Source organism: Nannospalax galili, unplaced genomic scaffold (assembly GCF_000622305.1).
Source record: "Nannospalax galili isolate Female #2095 unplaced genomic scaffold, S.galili_v1.0 scaffold761, whole genome shotgun sequence".
In the NCBI taxonomy this organism is placed as follows: Eukaryota; Metazoa; Chordata; class Mammalia; order Rodentia; family Spalacidae; genus Nannospalax; species Nannospalax galili.
Window position 1 is genome coordinate 7,404 of NW_008346389.1, and position 20,459 is coordinate 27,862.

General features: G+C 43.6%; 1 protein-coding gene across 1 annotated transcript; it reads left to right on the plus strand.

The window, feature by feature from the left end:
* Window positions 1-2,488: 2,488 nt before the first annotated feature.
* On the plus strand, window positions 2,489-20,253 carry Fam189a2 (family with sequence similarity 189 member A2; the record flags this gene model as incomplete). Its single annotated transcript, XM_008842739.3, is given in 8 exon segments — window positions 2,489-2,607; window positions 4,575-4,682; window positions 4,785-4,918; window positions 12,105-12,234; window positions 12,382-12,460; window positions 13,979-14,131; window positions 16,361-16,653; window positions 19,371-20,253. Coding segments are annotated over 8 exon segments (1,220 nt in total), but the record flags the coding sequence as incomplete, so codon positions are not given.
* Between the last annotated feature and the right edge of the window lie 206 nt (window positions 20,254-20,459).

The following is a 20,459-nucleotide window of genomic DNA, read 5'->3' on the forward strand; positions in this document are numbered from 1 at the left end:
TCAGATGACCTGGTAATGTTTTTTTTTTGTTGTTGTTACTAACAATTTACCTCATGCAATGTTTGAGATACACTTATATTTTAGAAAATTGTTAATTGGACTTAAATTTTTAATTGGGCATCTTATATTTTATCTGACAACCCTCCTTAAGTGTCATTATGTCATTTATTTGTGCTCTCTGTCTTTCTGATATGTCAGTCATGCCTGGCTACTGAGATGATGGATGTTTCACAACTCTGAGTCTCCAAAGGGATATGACAAATGGAGCCCCCTGCTGGCCTGCTGTGGCCTGTGGTATGCATGAGAAACAATCTTTGAGGCTGGAGAGGAGGCTTAGTGGTTAAGAGCATTTTTTTTGCTCTTGCAGAGGATCCAAGTTTGGTGCCCAGACCCAGATTGAATGGTTTATTATCACCAGTAACTCCAACTCCAGGGGGATCCAACCCCTCCGGCCTCCGTGGGCAATTGCACTCATATTCACATACCTATGCACAGATACATATAAGAATAATAAACTGATATTAAGGACCATTGAAAATGTCTTATGGAAACTTACTACTATAGAAGCTTCCTAAAATATATACATATACACATATAAAATGGTTTTAAATTGAATTACTCTATAATGGGGGACAGTGCCTCCCCCAGACACCATAGGGTATCAGATATAAAAATCAGAACCAGGTATACATTGCTACCATTTTTTTTTTTTTTTGGTCTTTTTGAGACAGGGTTTCCCTGTAGTCACAGCTGGCCTGGATTCACTATGGAGACCAGGCTGGCCTTGAACCCACAGAGATCCACTGGCCTCTGCCTTCCAAGTGCTAGGATTAAGGGCGTGTGCCACCACACCCAGCTAGATTGCTACTTTTTGAATCATTGGGCAGTGAGTTCCTATAGACCTTCTCCCCCAAACATTACAGGCTTTTACCATTGCTCTTAGTTACTCCCAAGAATTTGATGTTAAAACCCTGTTGCTGAAAACAGCAGATACCTGAGTCACAGGGCATAGAAAAATCAAGCTGGTAATGACCTGGAAGCTTCATTTATACTGGCTAGCTTTCATGATGCTGGAAGGTTCTATGCATGCTATTGGGGAAGAAAAGTCATCAACAGATTTACCCAGTTGTGAACCCTGTGAGCTACAATAACAATTGGCCTGGTAAGATATGTCCAAATGCCAGAGTGGCATAAATGTTATGGGAGTAACCAAGCACTTCCTGATTGAATTTCAAGTCTTCTCCACAAGATGGAAACCATATCTGGCACTGTGAACTGTAGTACCAGAACAAAACAAAAACAGAACAGGCCAAAAACCTGTGGCTGGCTAGGTCATAGACTCTAGGGGATAGCCTGGCACTCTTTTTTAAAAAAATATTTTTTATTTTATTTATTATTTTTATGTGTACATGTGTATGGCCTGCATGGAGGTAAGTGCACTTGTGTCATGCAATGCCCATGGAGGACAGAAGAGGCTGTCAGATTCCCTGGAACTGGAGTTATGGACAGTTGTTGGCTGCCATGTGGGTGCTGGGATTCAAACCTGGTTTTTTTGCAAGAACAGCCAGTGTTCTTAACAACTGAGCCATCTCTCCAGCCTGAGCCTGGTACTCTTATTCTGCTAAATTGACATAGTAATTAACTGCCCCCTCTGTTTTTATCTTGATACCTGTAGATTAGTACATCTCTCAGCCCGCACCAGAGAGACTTCTTTTTGCAACAGATAGTGATTAATACAGAGGCTCACAACTGGTCAGTGTGCAGAGAATCATAGAGTATGGAGTGCTCTGCTCTAAATGGGACATCAGTATCATGACCCTTTCCCCAAGGTTCAGGGATCAGCACATAAAAGCCAGGGTCAGAAAGAGTGAAAGAGCCAGAAGGAATAAATGACTGAAATGAAACAGCACAGTTATACACAGGAACTCACGACAGTTGGGACAACATGCACAAGACTCCCTCAAGTCAGCCAAATCCCAGCATGGGTACAGGAGGAGCTCATTAAATTCAACTCCCTTCTGAGAAGCTATTGGCAATTGATGGCTGCTGGAGGAAGGAGAGTCAGTTTCCTTCAGTGATGCAGAGCTCTGAGAGCCTATCCATGCTCCAGTAGATGGTCCCACACCCTTGTGCATACAAAGTGGACTCAGTGGGCATTGAAAAAAAGAGAGCACATGAAGTTTGGAAGGAAAGAATAGGAGAGGAATTACTGGGGAGAGACTAGAGGGTGTGGATTTGATCCAAACACATTGTATGTACATGTGAATATTAAAGAAAGAAAATGAAAGAAAAGAAATAACCTTTGTTGGTTAAACCACTGAAATTTTGGCTTGTGTTGTTACTGAAGCACACCCTAGCCTAACCTGATACAAGCATTGCCTGATGTGGAACTACATCTCATTCTGTGTGATAGGTGCTCTGTGGTATAGCAAGAGTGCCTTTTCCTAATGAAATCATTGTTCTGCATCTTTCCTTAAGGTGGACTTAGGTGAAGGCAAGATTTGCTTCTGTTGTGAAGAATTTCAACCAGCCAAATGCACAGACAAAGAAAATGCCTTGAAACTCTTTCCAGTTCAGCCTTGCAGTGCTGTTCACCTTCTACTTAAGGTATGGTGACTAGCTTATAACCCCTACAAAGTAATACACAAGGTCCTGCAAGGCGGCTACCTGAGATATTCCTATTCTGTGACTGTCCTCAAAAAGTTGCTGAAAGCAAATGGTTCCTCGTTAGTGACCCAAAGTCAGGATGGAGTACTGAAAGAACCACAAATTGAGTCTTAAATTATGTATGGAGAGCTTCCTTTGTGTTCAAGAAGTGTAGACTGGCAAAAAGGAGTCAAATTCTATATATGTGTAGATGCACACACAGCTGTGTTGGGGCTTTTGCAGAGCCTCAGATGCACTCTCAATTGGGAGTGCTGGGATGTTTAGTTGACAGTGTGAGTTGTATGAGCTTGTTGAATGCTTCCATTCTGTGACATATAAATCAATCAGAAAATACAGGAGAAACTCTTCTTTATATCTTGTTTAGTAGCTCATAATTATAATAAGTAGAAGAAAAAAAACTTTAAAAAGGATCCAGCTCAAGGAGAAATGCAGAATTAACCTTTACTAGGAAATTGGATAAAGACCGTAGCTTGACTGCAGTAGGTGACAGAATCAGTTGGTGGCCCCTGATGCATTAGCTTTTGATTAGCCTACCACTAGTGGTCTTTAGATCTTTGCTTTTTTTGAGGAGGAGGAACCTCAGAGAGAGAACTCTTCAAAGCTGCCAGTTTGTGCAGGACATAAAAATGGCCTGCTTGCTTGGCTTCTGCATATTTGATAATTGAGTTATCCTGAACTTCTGATCCTGACTTAGCTTTTGGGAATCCCCATGAAGGAGCCAGGGCTATAGCAACTTGGCTTTGATGCTATTTTGAGGAAAGAAGTTGTCCTTATTCACCAGCTACCCTGGCCCTGCTGGTCCTAGTTGGGTGCCTGGGGCAGCACGGGCAGTTGCTCCTGAAATAGAAGCAGTGGCTCTAAATTAAGCAGCAAGTTGTCCCCGATGGGAAGCGCCATCCCTAGAGGATACTAATTTCAGAAGGAAGTCTTACTGCTCTTCTGGAAGGAGTATTTCTAGATGTTATTCAGATGCTTGTAAAAAGTTGTCCTTCCCTGGACATTGACTCTGGTACCCCTGGAATTACCCAAATCTGTCATGTCCAAGCCCTTATATAAAATATACAGAATTTTCACATAACCTGCACACATACACCTACATGCTTGAACCATCTTTAAGTTGTTTGCAGTACCTGATCCAACGTAAGTATTTTGTAAATAGTTGCTGTACATGTTCAGCACAGAATTCGTTCTGAGTATTGTCCATTTTTGTTTAGTTGAATCTGTAATTATGATATCCCATTGACACCCCATGGATAAGGAGGACTGATCACACTGTGTGTAACACTAAGTCTTTCTGAGGCAGAGCGCTCCAAAGACAAGTTTTTAGGTTACTTTACTTTTTTTTTTGGTCTTTTTGAGACAGAGTCTCCTTGTAGCCCAACTGACCTGGACTTACTACAGAGACCAGGCTAATCTTGATCTCACAGAGCTCCATCTGTCTCTGAGATATGCACTCCCATGCCTGGCTCTTACTTTACTTTTTTGAGATGGAGTCTGGCTATGCAACCCAGACTGACCTGGAATTCAAGGTCTTCCTTATCTTAACCCTTCAGGATATTGAGAGTATAGATGTGCCTCACCATATCCAGTCTAGGTTGGTTTTATTTTTGTTTGTTTGCTTTTTTTTGAGCGGTGGTCTCACTATGTTGCCTAGTCTGGGTTGGAATTTTTTTTCCTGTTTTTTTTTTTTCTCTTTTATTGTGCAACAAGATCTCACTATGTAGCCCAGGCTGACGTCAAACTCTCCTCTGTCTCCCAAGTGCTAGGATTAAAGGTATGTACTACCACACCTGGCTTGGGTTTGAACTTGTGATCCTTGCCTCATTCTCAAAAGTAGCTGGGATGATAGGCAGTAGAATAAGGTTTTCAGTACGGACACACTCAGTGCTCTTGTTTCCATATTCCAGAAAGTCCTGTTCGCCCTGTGTGCCTTGAATGCCCTGACCACCACAGTGTGCTTGGTGGCTGCTGCCCTTCGTTACCTCCAGATATTCGCCACCAGAAGGCCATGCATCATAAGTCTGCGAGGTGGCACCGTGCCCTTTTCCTGCCCAGCCGCCCCAGGCCTACTACATAATCCATTGCTTTTCTGTTGCCTGTCATTGCTGTTTAATCAGGATGAATCCCAGATGTCTGCTGAAGACGTGGATGAGCATGGACGGATCCCAGACCCAGATGACTTTGTGCCGCTGGTGCCTCCCCCTTCCTACTTCGCCACATTTTACTCATGCACACCTCGAATGAACCGCAGGTATCTGTCCTCAGTCACCCTGGGTTCTCGGTGGTGGGTTCTGTGTTTGAAGACTTGAACGGTTTTCAGAACACATAGCTTAAGTTTCTACTTTTTTCCAGAATCCAGACAGACTGTGTTCTGAGTTAGCTCTTTCTCTGTCTTGTGGTTTCACTTGTCTGATAAACCAGATGAATCCAAAGAGAAATTAAACCTTGCCCTGCAGATATACTTTTTTCAATTTCAATTAGCTTCCTAAGAAGAACTGGCACCCAGGGAGATAATGGCTGTAATTTGACATGACTGAGAGTTTCTGTTGCCCTGGAAATACTCCCAGTTAGGCCAAATCGATATTTCATTATAACACCATCAGCAGGCCTCAATAATCGTGAAATTCTTTGCAGCCTTTAAAAAAAGATTAATTATTAATTGCATCTCTCTGGCTTAGAAAAAAATGAATATCAAACTTATTTTTCCTTTTCAAATTCTAGCTCAAAATTTGAACATTTTCCTCAAATCTAAAGAATCATCATTAGTTAGTGACCCCTAGAATTCAACCTTTAAAGAACCACCTAATTTATTCATTCAACAAATACTCCATCAATCCTCTAATTCCTACTCATTGGTGTGCTGGGTTGTGGAAATTCAAAATTAGTTAGACCTGCTTCTGCCCCTCCAAGCCAATAGCTCAGTGTAAGTCACTAAATGAGTGTTAGAAGGATCACAGTGGTACTCAAAAGAGGGACAGACAGGGCACAGAGGTCTTCTTAACTCAGAATAGTCAGATGGGTAAGCTAGTCATGCCTGGCTTCCTGGGAAAAGTGACCTCAAGCTGAGTTTAAACATTAAATGACTCTGTATTTAAAGCCCCCAAAAGAAAATGTTCGGATTCTACAGCAAGATTAATTAGTATCTTTAGGTTGATATTTGGGCACCAGACATTTCTATTTTTGAATATCTGTGGTATATGTAGAGTCATTGAATATCTGTAGTCTAGGCTTGATTAAAAAAACATTTTCTGATGTTCAAAGCAGCTATATATATATAAGTTTGAAATAGGTCCCGCCTAGGCATCAATAATGTTCTTTGAGTCCTACCTGACCCTCTTCCTGATCACCTGCCCAGGTGCCAGAGACGGTCACAAAGCCAGAGAGGGTATCTGCGGGGTAGACAGATGTCCCAGGTTGGTCTGGGATAGCTCAGCTTCTATTTGTTTGGGGACTGGCCTGCTGGTATTTCAAAGCTTTGGGTGTTAGGATGGAATGATTCCTACTCTTTCAGAAAATGATCTGAAAACTGCAGGTGCTGAAGAGTAATGGTAATAAAATATATTCTTTGAGTACCATAGGATACATTTCTTCAAACAGGCTGTCTGTGGAAGGTATGCCAGAGGACTGAAAAAATGACTTGTTGTGTGAGTGGTAAGAATGATGCATCTTCTTAGAAAATTCTGACTCTCTAGGGTTTGAGACAAGGAGGCAAAAGACAGGTTCAGTTTCCTGCGGTGTGGCTGACAGGGAGAGCAACTCCTGTGGGGTCAGTGGTCCTGCTGTCGAGCCACATGACTTACAGTCTCCTCACCTCGCTTTCTCTTCAATGCCCCAACATGATGCTTGTTAGTGTGGGTCCTTTGAATCTCCAAGGGCCCCTGTGCATCTTCAGATCTGCCCCTGTGAGTCCTGAGACAGCCATGGTCAAGTCCAGCCTGGAAAAGCCCAACAAGCTTCTCAATAAGAACTTTCCAGAAGTGGTAGAGAGGGATCAAGCAAAAGGGATTTGTGCAGAAGTCAAACATATGGCCTGTGGTCCTAGGCCATGTTGTCAGGGACCACATCCTCCCTCTCAGCTCTACCAGCAGCAGTACAGTCCATGTTCCATGTTTCTTTTGAAGGTGGCTGAATTTATTCACGTTTCGGTACATATTCTATCAAGGATATTTTTATGTAAGTAAAATTATTTATTTTTGCAGCATTTGGGGTAAACCTAGGACCATAGAGAGTCTAGACAACGATTACACTGTATTCCCTCCAAGCCTGCGGGTTTTTTACTTTTGTATTTTGAGACATAGTCACACCAAATTGCCCAGGCTTATTTTGAACACATTCTGTAGCCTCAGCAAGTATTGAACTGCAGTCTTCCTGCAGGAGGCGTTCTTGGCCTGTGCTACCAGGATGGCCGTCTGTTTGGGTGATATCATTAGATTAGTCATATAAATCAACTTAATAGATACTAGGTGTTGACTCTGATTGGTAATTCTCTTTCTTGTGAGCTGACAGGAAGGCTAGAATATGCTCAAAGGTTTTGTTCACAGATCCATAACCAGGTACATCAGGAGCTTTCACACCGCAGAGGCTGTACATTTCCTGTAATATATTCTGCTCTCTCAGAAATGGTCTATTTAGCTTCTATAAATAAAAGCACTTGTGCTCTTGTACCTTCTTGAGAAGGGGCTTCTCAAGTTACTGTCACAAGCAGAAATCTAACTGAAGTCGAAAATCTCTGTGAACACAGTGGTCTGCTCTGAGCATTGGTTTATAAGTATAGACGGATTTGTGCTCCCTCACTCCAGTACCTCAGATCTGTACCCTGGTCTCTGAACTTGGCTAGAACCAGGAATTAAAAAGGCAGCAACTGTGCCATTGTGTGCCTAGTGACTGGGTTCACCTCTTCAGTGGTCAGTGGGAGGTTATTCTTTGGTCAAGGATGCATCAGTTGCAGCATTTCACCTGGATAAGCTTTTAAGTCCCATTTGTAGCCTTAAAGCAGAGCCAATTTTGGATTTCTTTTTGAGTTTCCTGTTTGTCTCAAGCTCATGATCATGGACCTGGGAAAGTTTAGAGACCTTTGATGAACTTGAAAGAGTGTGGACTCTGGGATCTAGTTAGTGGTGACCCTGGGCTGATTTCTTACCATGTCTGAGACTTGGCTCTGTGCTGTCCCATAGCTACTGGGAGCATTGTTATGACACAAAATGTCTTTTTAAGAACCAAAGCTTAGCCATTGTCTTAGACTTTTTGTGCTTCTGTGATACAAAGAGCACTGAGTAATTTATAAAGAACATTTAATTCTCATGGCTCTGCTCTGGGGGCTGCGAAGTCCCTAGTCAAGGTGCTGGAAGGTTTGGTCTCTGGTTCCAAGCTGGTGATTCATTTCTATGTCCTCACATAGAAGAGCAAGAGAGAAAGAACTCAGTCCTATAGCCCTTTCCATTGAGATATTGATCAGTTCGCGAAGGCTCTGCCCTCATGACCTAAACTTCTCCCCAAAGACTCCGTCTCCCAATGTAATTGCACTGTGTATCATTCTGTTTCTGACACATGAATTTAGGGGGCACACCTACCCCGTGCCAGCCATGCCCCATCATAGTTTGTCGTGTGGTTTAAAATATTCTTGCCATGTATCTGACTCTTAAGAGACTTTCTTAAGAGTTTTTGTGCATTTTATATACTAGATCTTAATCAGATTTAGACCCCCTCACCCACCCACACCCCCATAGCTCCCCTCCACCACTGGATTTATGCATTCTGTCATATATGCTAAGGCCTATCTAAGACCTTCATTCTTTTGTTTGTTTATTGGCTATTTGTTTGTTTATTGGACATTTGCATGTACGTGCATGCATGCTATGGTTTGTGTATAAAGGTCAGAAGACAGCTTGTAGGAGTCAGTTTTCTCTTTCTACTCTATGGGTTCTGGAGAGAGAACTCATAAAGACCTTCATTGTTAATAAAAATCTGACTGATTTCCCCAGGAAGAGCAGGGCTTTGCCTTGACCCTCCAGATCCATTTCCTTTTTCAGTGGAGCTCATTGTACTGTGCATTAGAACCATCCAAGAGACAGGTGGCTGAACTCATACAGATACCTGTGACAGGCAGTTAGAGCAGTCTCCTGAGCCAGACCTGGGCCATCCCTGGTTTTAGAACCTCCCAAGCTCATTCTGCTCCATTGCTAGGGCTGAGCCATCATAAAGAGCCCCTGGGAAAAGAACCTGCCAGGAAATAACAGACCTATTTATCCCAATGAATTATTTGCCCATGTGATGTAAAATAAAAAAGAGGCTTAGAAGGAAAGGAGCCTTCCTTCTGCACTGATTCTGCAGGGTCTCCGTCATTTGCAGCATTGATGGCCATCATAACCTCCATAAGAAATCATTCGTTTTGTCGTCATGTTGGGTAAAATGCCGTCCTCCCCCTCCCCCCTGGTTTTCCTTCTGGCAGAGATTCTGTAGTACTTTAGGATCTGAAATGGAAGCTTACTCTCCTGACCTCTTGGCCCTTGGAAAGCTCCCCTTGCCTCTGTGGATGCAGTGATAATTATTGGGAATGTCTAAGGCCATCAGAGATAACAGACAGGCAAGCAGAACTGGGGGCAGTAACTAATTCCCTAGGCAAGGTACCCAGCAGTCCTGTGCTTCTGTCTTTGCTGAAAGGGCCAAGGCCAGGGTTTGTAAGGGTTGAAAAGATGGCTCATGGGGCTGTGGCAGCTAGAGATTGAAGACTCCAGAGAGTATGTCGGCCTCCCTGTTAAAACAATGTGTTATTCATTGGTCAAGAATTTCCTACTAGATCCAGAAAGGGTCTTGTTTCTAGGCATCACTCAGTAGTTCACGCTCTTACACAGCTTCTTGGACAGTTGGGATGAAAGCCAGGTGCAAGTCCTAGTCTGAGGAGAATATCTCCTTTAGGGGCCTGCGAACACCCCCTAAGTTAGGTACCACCACATAACCTCTCTTCCCTTCAGGGCAGACATTTTGTAAATGAGCACAAGGAATAAAATGAATTTTAAAATCCAGATAATGCCTCTCCCCCTCCCCAAATCAGTCCTTTGAATTTGACTTTGAATCTGTCTTTTCATCCATCTCTTTAAGGTTTTTCCCCCCTTATTATCACATCCTAAAAGCAGATATTGAATTTTTTTTGTTATGGGTGTTGGCGTTGGGTTTTGTTTCCATTCTCTAGTACTTCAGAGCCTGAGTACAGGGTTTTCTGTTTTGTTTTGGTCCTTTTAGTGTAATTTATAATTATTTTAAAATTTAAATTTCCCATTTTCTGGTTTCTTTCCTTCCTTTTTTGGTTATTTGCTATGAACATTGGCAGAAAATCTTGTTCTGCTTTTTATTTTGCTATTGAGGATCCTTCAGTCACAGAGAAAACAAACAGCAAAAACTTATTTAAGAGTACTTAAAAAGGAAAAAGCACCTAACTATTTGGTTGGGAGGAAGACAATTGAGAAAGAAAAGCTGTGATTCAGTGCTTTTTACATGATAAAGTAGAGGCATCATAACAACTTGTAGTGGTGAATGTAGCAAACAGTACTATCAGAGGATAGTTCCCCACTTACAGAACAGAAGTGGTGGAAAGGGGAGAAGGGGCTAAAGGACAGTAGAAATAGTTAAAGCCAGAGGGCTAGTTAGGGAGGAAAAGAAGTTCAGGGAGAAATTAACTCTAAGTCAGCATTTAATCAAGTTCACAGGATGTGGAGTCCGTTTGTCTTCTCAGGTCAGCTTCTCTGTATCTTAGTGAGAACCTTTGAAAGTTCCTTACCGAAATATTGAATTAGTTATAGCTTTGTCATTGGGGGTGGGGTGTCCGTATTCCAAATGAACACAGTTCTTTTTGTCAAGGTAGCTGGATTTATTATATCAAGTTAGGAGAAAACAGAATACTGGCCTTTATCCTCCTCTTCCACTATCCTTACTACGGCTCTGTTTTTAAAAAATCTTATTTATTAATTTTATTTTATGTACATGCATGTATTGTCTGCATGTGTGTAAGTGCACCCATGTTGTGCATTGCCCATGGAGGTCAGAAGAAGGCACTGGATCCCCTGGAACTGGAGTTACAGACAGTTGTTAGCCGCCATGTGGCTGCTGGGACTCAAACCTGGGTCCTCTGCAAGAGCAGTCAGTCCTCTTAACCACTGAGCCATTTCTCCTGTCCAGTATGGCTCTGTTTTAAAATTTCATCCCATCCCTTACACCTGACATAGTGCTTGGCATGGAGCAGGCCTTTCGTCTGGGTGTGTAGAATGGCTCACCTGAGCAGTCATGGAGTCACTTTGTGATGCCTCCTGGATCCTGTTTTGTCTTAGAGCCATGGCAGGGCCTACCTTTTTTGATGGCTTTTTTTTTTCTTTCTTTCTACTTCTTGGATGCTGTCAGGGAATCAGTCTCTTTGGCTTCACATTCCCCCCAACTTTTGATTGAAATTCATTCATCCTTTAAAATTTTTTTAAATTATTTTTTAAATTTTATTATTTTTATTTTATGTGTATGCATGTGTTGCCTGCATGTAGGTAAGTGCACCTGTGTAGTGCAATGCCTGCGGAGGTCAGAAGAGGTGGTCAGATCCCCTGGGACTGGAGTTACGGACAGTTGTTAGCTGCCATGTGGGTGCTGGGATTCAAACCCAGGTCTTCTGCAAGAACAACCAGTGTTCTTAACAACTGAGCCATCTCTCCAGTCCCTTATTATTTTTATTTTATGTGTATGAGTGTATCACCTGCATGTACCTAAATGCACCTATGTTGTGCAATGCCAAGGAGGTCAGAAGAGAGTTCCCTAGAATTGGAGTTATGGATGGTTGTTAGCTACCATGTGGGTGCTGGGAACTGAACCTGGGTCCTCTGCAAGAACAGCCAGTGCTCTCAACTGCTGAGTCATCTTTCCAGCCCCATTTATCCTTTTAAATAATAATAGTTTCTTTCATGAATCAGACATTAGGGAAATAAAGGCAGGAGAATTTGGCCATGTACTAATTATAGGAGATACACACTTTCCTCACATCCTTAGCTTTTGTGACTGTTGTTTGTAAGTTGTTTACACTGTATTGTGCAACCACTACCTCTATCTAGTTCCAAAGCATTATCCTCCCTTCTAAGGAAATGCCATATCCACAGTCACTTCCCAGTCCCCTTCCCCTAGAGCCCGGCAGCTGCTCATGTTTTCTGTCTCTATGGATTATTGTTTGCTTTTTCATCGAATGAAGGTGTTACATTTTACATGCTGTCATTCCCCTAATGGCCTGTGGTCATTCTGTCAGAGGACAGCTTGGATAGTGCTTCTGCTTCTGGACTGGGTTACTGTCCTACAGGGGGCTAAATAGTTTTCCCCCAGTCTAGAGGCAAAGGCCAGGGGTTCCAGGAACTGCTGCATTCGGAGGGCCAATGTGCAGGGCATGTCTGCTGATGCCTAGGTGCTCTTCCTAGGATGATTGGTCCTGATGTCATTCCACTGCCGCACATCTACGGAGCAAGAATCAAAGGTGTGGAAGTGTTCTGTCCTCTGGACCCCCCACCTCCGTATGAAGCTGTAGTGAGCCAGATGGACCAGGAGCAGGTATGTCCAGAACAAACAGGAAGTGCAGTACATCTCACAGAGAACATGCATCCCATGCCATCTGAAGGAGTTGACTGGGGTCCAATGAGCAGTAAGTTGAACATCATAAAAAATAACCTGCTTTTTTCCCCATCTCCTGTGCTGCAGGAGTCTTCATTCCAAATGCCTGAAGGACCAGAAGCTGCTGCAAGGCCACTAGAGCCTGTTTGCACACAAGCAACTCAAGGTAACAGACACATTTTGGCTGCCCAGAGCCATGATTCAGTAAATGAAAACTTGGCAGAATAATGATTGGTGTTTTGCTGGAGGTCAGGTATTCTTGGAACAAATGGTTCTGCATGCATCTTTTTGGTCAGGGTTAAAATAGCATCAGCTCTAGGGGTTTAGAAGTAGTATCTAATATGTGAACAGGAAAAAGAAAAGATTGTTAAAAAACAGAAAAAATATTTAAAAATCCTTTCATGAATAATCAGACTATTCTCAGGAATCTGTGAAATAAATTGGAGTCTAATTTGTTTGTTTGTTTGTTTGTTTGTTTTTTGGTATTTTTGAGACAGGGTCTCTCTGTAGCCCCAGCTGTCCTGGAACTCACTATGTAGACCAGGCTGGCCTTGAACTCACACAGATCTACCTGCCTCTGCCTCTGGAGTGCTGGGACTAAAGGCTAATTTGTTATTTCTATGTTTTCTAATCTATTTCTTTGGATAAAATAAGTTGGGCACCTTTGAAGGAATGTGAGTTCTACACATATTTCAGAGTGGTTTGCTGTGTATTCACACTGTGTCATTTATAACCGAAGGTCCTGGCCACTCTGTTTTAATATCTATAGAATTGAGTTTTTTTTTCCATGGTGTGGTAGAGTCAATTTACATTTATCCTTGTAATTTAAGGACACCATTGTTATAGCTTTCTCTCTTTGGGGAGGTTTTAAATGACTCAGAGAACTGTCCACTGGCACAAAATTGCAAATGGTAATAAATAATGGATTGACTTCAGCTATTTCAGATAGAGGTAATTTTCAGGAGTGCTGGTCAGAATGGCCTTCTGTTCATCTTACAGTTTTGGAAGGTAGTCTAAGCCTTTGAGCTATACCCCTAGTCCTGCTGTCTATGTTAAGCAGAATTATAAAGCAGTGTTCTGTTATCTTAAGTATATTTGTGATTCCTTCTTTTTTACAAGTAATTTCCCAATCTGCAACTCCTCCTGAGCAGGGGTCATCCAGTTTCAGTGTGGTTTGCTGATTTATTTAGCAGCCACTGGCTCCTTGAATGAAACTGTCCCAACCAGGGCACACTCTGGGCTAGGCTGATGCACCCTCTGCTAGCCTTGAATCTGCAGCCCATAGGGCAGCCCCCTCAAGAGTATGGGTGGCTCCTCCCCGGAGAGTGAGATGCTCTGAAATGCTTTGAAGCTTCTCCAAGCTACTCAAGATGCTGGAGTAAAGAGGATTCTAATCTCTTCTAGAAAAACCAATAAGCCCTGATGTTCTGGCAAGGCTCTTAATTTTGCCCTTTGTGCTTATCAGTTTTTTGTTTGTTTGTTTTAGGCATGGTTGGATGATTTGGAAAGGAAGATTTTCCCATAGTACTGGAAATAAAAGCTGTTTGGGCCATCAGCCTAAGTAAATGTTATTGACTAGATCACACTTGCCCTGGCAGGTTTGGGCTCACAGGTGTTTCCTGACCAATGTTTTGAAAGCTACTGCTGTTGAAATAATTTATGTTTCTTTTATGAAAAAAATCAGGTGGGGATGTTCCTAACATACCTGCTGAAGAAAACACGTCTGTATCAACTTCCATTTCCAACCTGGCACATCCTCCCAGAAGTCGGAGAGCCTTCCTACCTCTGAGGACAAGATCAAAGAGTGACCCTGTGCTACACCATTCAGAGGAAAGAGGTGATGCTATTTCCCAGGCTCTAGGTAGACCACTGTGCTTATTTGTCTGGTGCCAGATACTGATGAAGGTACCAGGTACAAGCAGGTGGCTCTGGCTAGCCAAGGGCCCTGCAACTTTAAGCAGTGCCTTAAAGGAGGTTAAGGAGTCTTGAGAAAATAAGAAATTCTACATTCACATTAGGAAAATACATGTGGCACTTCTTTTTAAAAAAATTATTTGTGTGTGTGTATATGTGCATGTGCGCGTGCATGCCATAGCACACATATGGCGGTTGGAGAACAACTTGTGGGAGTTGATTCTCCCTTCTACCATGTGGGTCCTGAGGCTGGAAGTCAGGTTGGTAGGTTGGTAGAAAGTGCCTTTACCCAATTAGACATTTCACCGGCCTGACACTTCTTTTAAAGCTGGTAGAATTTGTCTCTGAGGTCATCATCAATAGCGTTTGGTTGCACATGATGCTGTGCTAGGCCTCACTACGTTATATAAACTGCATTCTGATTTCTAGTTGCTTGCAGTCCCATGGGATCCGTCAAAGGTGGATTTTGACTCCCTCCTCCATAATTTTGTATTTGTTATCCTTTTTACTATGAGCAGACTTAATTGTTGGAATCTGACCATGTTTTAAGAATGAAACACGCTCATATACTTCATGTTGAATAACTTAAAATTTAAAAAATATTTTTTCTGAATATGTGAATGCCCAAACATCTCCAAATATCTCTCATTATAAAAAAGGCAGCAAAGGATTCAGCTAACAACTGAAAGTCCAGCGGGGGGGACTTCTTTGGGGGAGCTATTCTAGAAGCTGGGTTCTGCTCATCTGAAACTATGCAAATGAACTTTGGACATCCTCTAACTTGTTCTCTTGGGGCTTTCTGGCCCTTGTGGTCTCTATTCTGTCCCTCTGACAGTGTGTGTCATTTGCCACAATTCTGGATTGACCATGTGGGCACCACAGAGGACACTCCTCTTGTCTCTGCAGCAGCTTCCAGGTGGGGAGGAAGTCCCGCCTCCTTGGACTAGCTCTGTGCCTCTGCCACCCAGTAGACAGGGTAACCTGACATCGAGTCTAAGATTCACCTTCATTGTGTGTCTCCTGTTGTACTTAGCAAGCTGAGTATGCAAGCTGGTCATGTGCCATATGTGTTTGTACAGTGAAAGGAGATCTTTCCGGACCCTGTTTCCGTTTTGTAGCCTTACGGAAGCAAAGGCAACTTACATTTACCTGTTGGATTGATTCACTGGGGGAGGTACCAGGTTACCTTCAGTGAGCGAGTGTAAACCCAACTCTATCCTCACACATGAATGTGTGATTTTTGGTAGACTTGCTCTCTATAACAAGTACATGGCAAGCTGGAAGGACAGCGTCTACCCTGGTTCAGAGCTTTTCATGCTCACCTTTCTCCAGAAGAAAAGGAACCCTTCCCTTCTTCCACTTGCCCTCCCACCTTCTGCTGCCTGTCTTTCAAGAATACCTAAATTTCCATGTAGCAGACCTTCACAGATTGAAGTTGCCAGAGTTGTGTATGCTGAAGGTTGCTGGTGACTTGTAGACTAGACCTGAGTGTCACATCACCTACTTCATGGTGAAATACCTCCTTTACAGATGGCGGTAGCTATGGAAGTAAGAACCTGCAGTGAATTTACAGACCCTCTGTTGACTTCTGGAGGGATATAATTTTTCTGCACTTAAGCTTTCTGTAATACCCATAGATCTACCTCATTGCCACAGTGTGAGCCTCAGTAATAGAACTCAGTACAACAGTACCCTTGAGGGTGTTTAGGAGAAGGTACAGTGAAAATAAACATTCTGCTCATCCCATAAGTCTCATCTCTCTCTAGTCTTTTCCTTTCTTTGCCTCCTTCATACTCACCTGGAATATTCTTTCATTGGTCAACCATGTTGTTTTCTGTTTAACTATCCATTGTCACCTACCTGCCGTACCTTAGCAAACATGCTCCATTGCGGTTTGCATTCTAGATTCTGTCTGGGTCACCTTTCTTTCCTCGGGGACCGTGTTTATGTGACATGATTCAGTGTCTTGGGACATAGCCTATTGGAAGTGTACTTCATCCAATAAGCTTGTTCTTCCCTTCTTCTGCAAGATGAGAGTGAGATGTACATGCATGGCCTTGGGCATCTGTCAGATACTGTCCACACTGAGCTTTGCGGCCAAGTGTTCAGAGGGGCTTACCAATGAGGACATGTTGTTTTCCTCTGCCCACAGCTATCCCAGTGCTCAGCTGCGAAGCTGCAACTCAGACAGAAAGGAGGCTGGATCTGGCCACTGTGACTCTGAGGCGAGGCGTGAGACCACGGGCATCCAGATGCAGGCCCCGATCTTTGATAGATTACAGATCTTACATAGACACCAAGCTGCTGGTGGCCAGGTTCCTGGAGCAGTCTTCCTGTAGCATGACCCCGGACATCCATGAACTTGTAGAAAATATAAAATCTGTTTTGAAGTCCGACGAGGAGCACATGGAAGAAGCCATCACAAGTGCCGGTTTCCTAGAACAGGTACTGTCATTATCAACATCAGGCATGCATCCAGTAACTGGTTTCCACAGCAGCTAAAATGGTTTCTCTGATTTCTGTCCATGGCAGAGAATAAGTTCGTTGACACAGTCTCTAGGGAAGCAGGGGTCAGAGGTCAGGGGGCAGAAGAGAGGAAGCTAGAGAGCTTTCCTTCCAGGCATCATCATTTTCCACAGTGGTCTTGACCTAAGGGAAGAGAACCTAGTTTTCTAGAATATGGAAGCATGCTGGAAAAAATAAAAGATCCTGGAACCATTGGAGCCCATCCAACTTTTGATTTCCTGAAGTGCAGGCTGCCCTTGATATGGTGTGTTTTCCCAGCCTTAGAAATGATGATATAGGTGAATCTTTTTTTTTTGGTCTTTTTGAGACAAGGTCTCCCTATAGCCCCAACTGGCCTGGAACTCACTATGTAGATCAGGCTGGCCTTGAGCTAACAGAGATCCACCTGCCTCTGTCTCCTGAGTACTGGGATTAAAGGCATGTGCCACCACAGTTGGCTTAAAATAGGTGAATCTTAATATTGGTAAGTTTCTGAGAGCTGTTCACATTCCTATGAATTCCTTGGCCAGATAACTGAGCTGATAGGACTTAAAGGAGCATACAGTCTTTCTTTCCATAGATTCAAAAGTAAAAAGCAGCCTAAGCTGAAGCTATCCAGGGAAAAAATAAAATTGGGCATTCACAGAATCATTTGGGCCTCAGGTTTCTCTAAAGGGACGACTAGGTGGTCTCTGGCCCTGTGTCTAAAATGGAAGTGAAATTTTCTACCAATAAGGACATCCTCTTTATCCTATTAAGAGCTCTTGTCATCTTTGGGGTATTTACTGACTCCTCTGGGTCAGTGGGTAGACACTATAGACACAGTGCACCACAGCATAGTGTTATCTGGCTCTGTGCCTTTGTGCATTAAGTGCCCAACAAATTCTTCTTACACTGAGTTGGGCCAGTTCTCAGAATAATCACCAACTCCTGCATTTTAGGTGAATTTAAATGAATCCCCTCCTCACTTTTCTTTCTGTTCTCCCTTTCTACCCACTGGCCTCTTTTTACCAAAGTCAGAAGTTAGAGTCTTTTCCTCAGGATCCCAAGGGAAAACAGTAATCTGATTAGTCAAAGTCGGGGACCCTTGATTTACAGACCTTCGCTCAGGCTTGCTCTCTGAGAGGTCAGTCAGGGGTTCTGGGTCAGGCTTCAGTTGGTAGCTTGAGGAGGTGGACACTTCCACTTGGCATCTCTGATGTACTCTAGTTGTCATGCCTGCCCCCAGCCCTCTGTCCAGCCCCAGTAGCCCTGGAGATGGGAGCAAGATTTGGAATTGCTTCTTGAAGGATGCAAGCTGTGATGGAGAAAGTGCTAGAGCATCCAGCAGGTGCTTGGTTTGCAGTTCTGAAAAGTCTTGCCCCTCAGAATGTAAGGTAAAAGTAAAACAGGCACCTACAGTTCAGTAGATGCTATGATTTCAAGTGTTTGCTAGAGCCACATGCCCCAGACCAGCTAAGAGTTCAAGTATGGAGGTTATAGTGGCAGACTCCGGGCATCAGCCGAGGCCCTCTACTTCTGAACTCCACGGTAGGGTATCAGTGCCAGACTCCTCCCCAGACAAAAGGAAGTGAGGACAGTGCAAGAGTGCCTTTTATTTCTGACTCGATTCAGCTTTGCAGACCTTCTTCAGTATGAATGGACTGAGTTGTTAGATCCATTTTTCTTGTCCCCGATATAAAAATAACACTTGTTATTTAACAGTCAAATTTAATGACTGTCACAATTGTCTTCTTAATCAGGAGACAAGGACAGGTCTCACAGATGAGTATAGCAAAACTTAATATTGAAATTTTGGGATAGTAAACAGTTGATGACCGTGAAAGGTTAGAATGGTACAGATGAAACAGACTCCCTCCGAGTGATTGTCCTGTGAGGTGAGCTGGCAACGAAGCTCCTGATTCTTTCCCAAGGCACTAAACAGTATCATAGGCCGTAGTGTCAGTTGGTCAGTCCTCCCCTCATCAGTCCTTGATGGATGGAGGAGTAATTTTCCATATTTTTGTATTTTTACAAAGTAAATGATACTGTTATCCATTTAAAATTATGTATGTGGTACATTCCAAACGAGTCTAGCAGTACAAACCATTCTTCAACTGTTTTTACTCTAAAAAAATTAAGGTGGAGAGTGGTACAGGAAGACCCCTACTGGTTCCCACATGCACACACATAGTCAAGCACACCACACACGTGTGCACACACATACTCCACCTACCCACACACACCAAAAACCAAACAAACAAAAACCAGCCAAGCTTCCCTGTAGACCGAATTGGTGGCGGGAGGGACTTCACATTGGTAGCAAGTTACAGGACCACACCCTCTCCAGGCCTAGGAATCACTGACTTGGAACACAGGGAAACTGGAGAAATATGAGAAAAACAATGTTAACTATTCAACAAGATTGACAAGTGTGGCCGATCTACAGCTGAAGCAATAGAATTTTTGGAGAATTTCTTTAAAAATTTGGGAAGGAGGCAATGTGTTCACGGCATCTCAGGTTTCTAAATAAATTTTACTTTTGGAAAATACCCTTTTCTTTTCTGAAGCAATTAAACATTAAAATTCCTGGGTGGATACAGGAGTGGTGGGTCAAAGGGCCAGCCCTGGTGAAGCGTGAAGCTCACTTCCTTCCCTCCCCTCCTCTTTTCCCAAAGATAATGGCCCCGCCCCAGCCCAGAGCTTCCCAGGCCCTCACACTGCCCTCAAGGAGACAGCCTGGCGTGCTGCACCTGCGCAGCTGTGGAGACCTGAGTACCTTCGCCCTGGCCGGAAGACCGAGAGCTGAGAGGCCACAGCGGCGAGCGGAGGCTGAGAGGCCACACAGCCTCATCGGTGTCATCCGAGAGACTGTTTTGTGAACCAAGGGAAGGCCAGTCCAAGGGAAGGGTGTCCCTGCTCTGTGCTGTTTACTGGCTGGGAGTTGGGGTCCCATTCTGGGATCCCTTCAAGAAGGGGCCCTCGGGGAGAATACCCATTCCTGCTTTTTGGCTTCTTTTTTTTTTGGCTGATGAGAGCACTCAGGTGAACTTGGGTGAAATAGGTTCTTCCTGGCGGTTTGGGTCTTCTAGTCACCCTTTGAGTTTTTGTGCTACAGATTGAGGGTGAAGGCTGTGAGCTCTCCTTCCTCTGTTGCATCTTGCAGCATCCCCGAGGGGCACACGCTGGATATGGGCAGGAACCAGTATCAGGAGTCTTTGGCTGCCTTACCCCTATGCCTCTTGTCAGTGCCAAGTTCATTCTGTCATTGTAAGGACAGAGATGCTGGGCTGCTATTTATAGTTGCCTGCAGCCTTTGGCTGCTCAGGGAGAGGAGTTGGCAGGCGACATGGTCTTTAATCCCACGTGACTGCAGCCCTCAAGCCTCCTCCAGGTCACCCTCCAATCCCATTCTCTTCAGGAAAAGCAGGAGACTTAACTAAGTGGCAGTTTTTAATGAAGGCATTAAGGGAGAGGACTCTGCTGGTTCCATTTATTCATGCTTGCAAACTAGAACATGTAAGGCAGACCAGAGAATAAACCATTGACTTTGGACTTCTGGACCTCTGGACTCCATGTGCAGTATTTGTGTGTGCTCAGGGGGCCAGACCTTTATCTCATGGTCTGGAACGTCCATGCCCCAACAGGCTACCAAACCAGTTTTACTTCTAAAACACTTGAACCCTGCAGATAACCATGTGTCCTTCATGCATTAGGGAAGTCCTGGGCTGACTTTTGCAAGTGCTGGGCTGAGTGGCTGCCTGGAG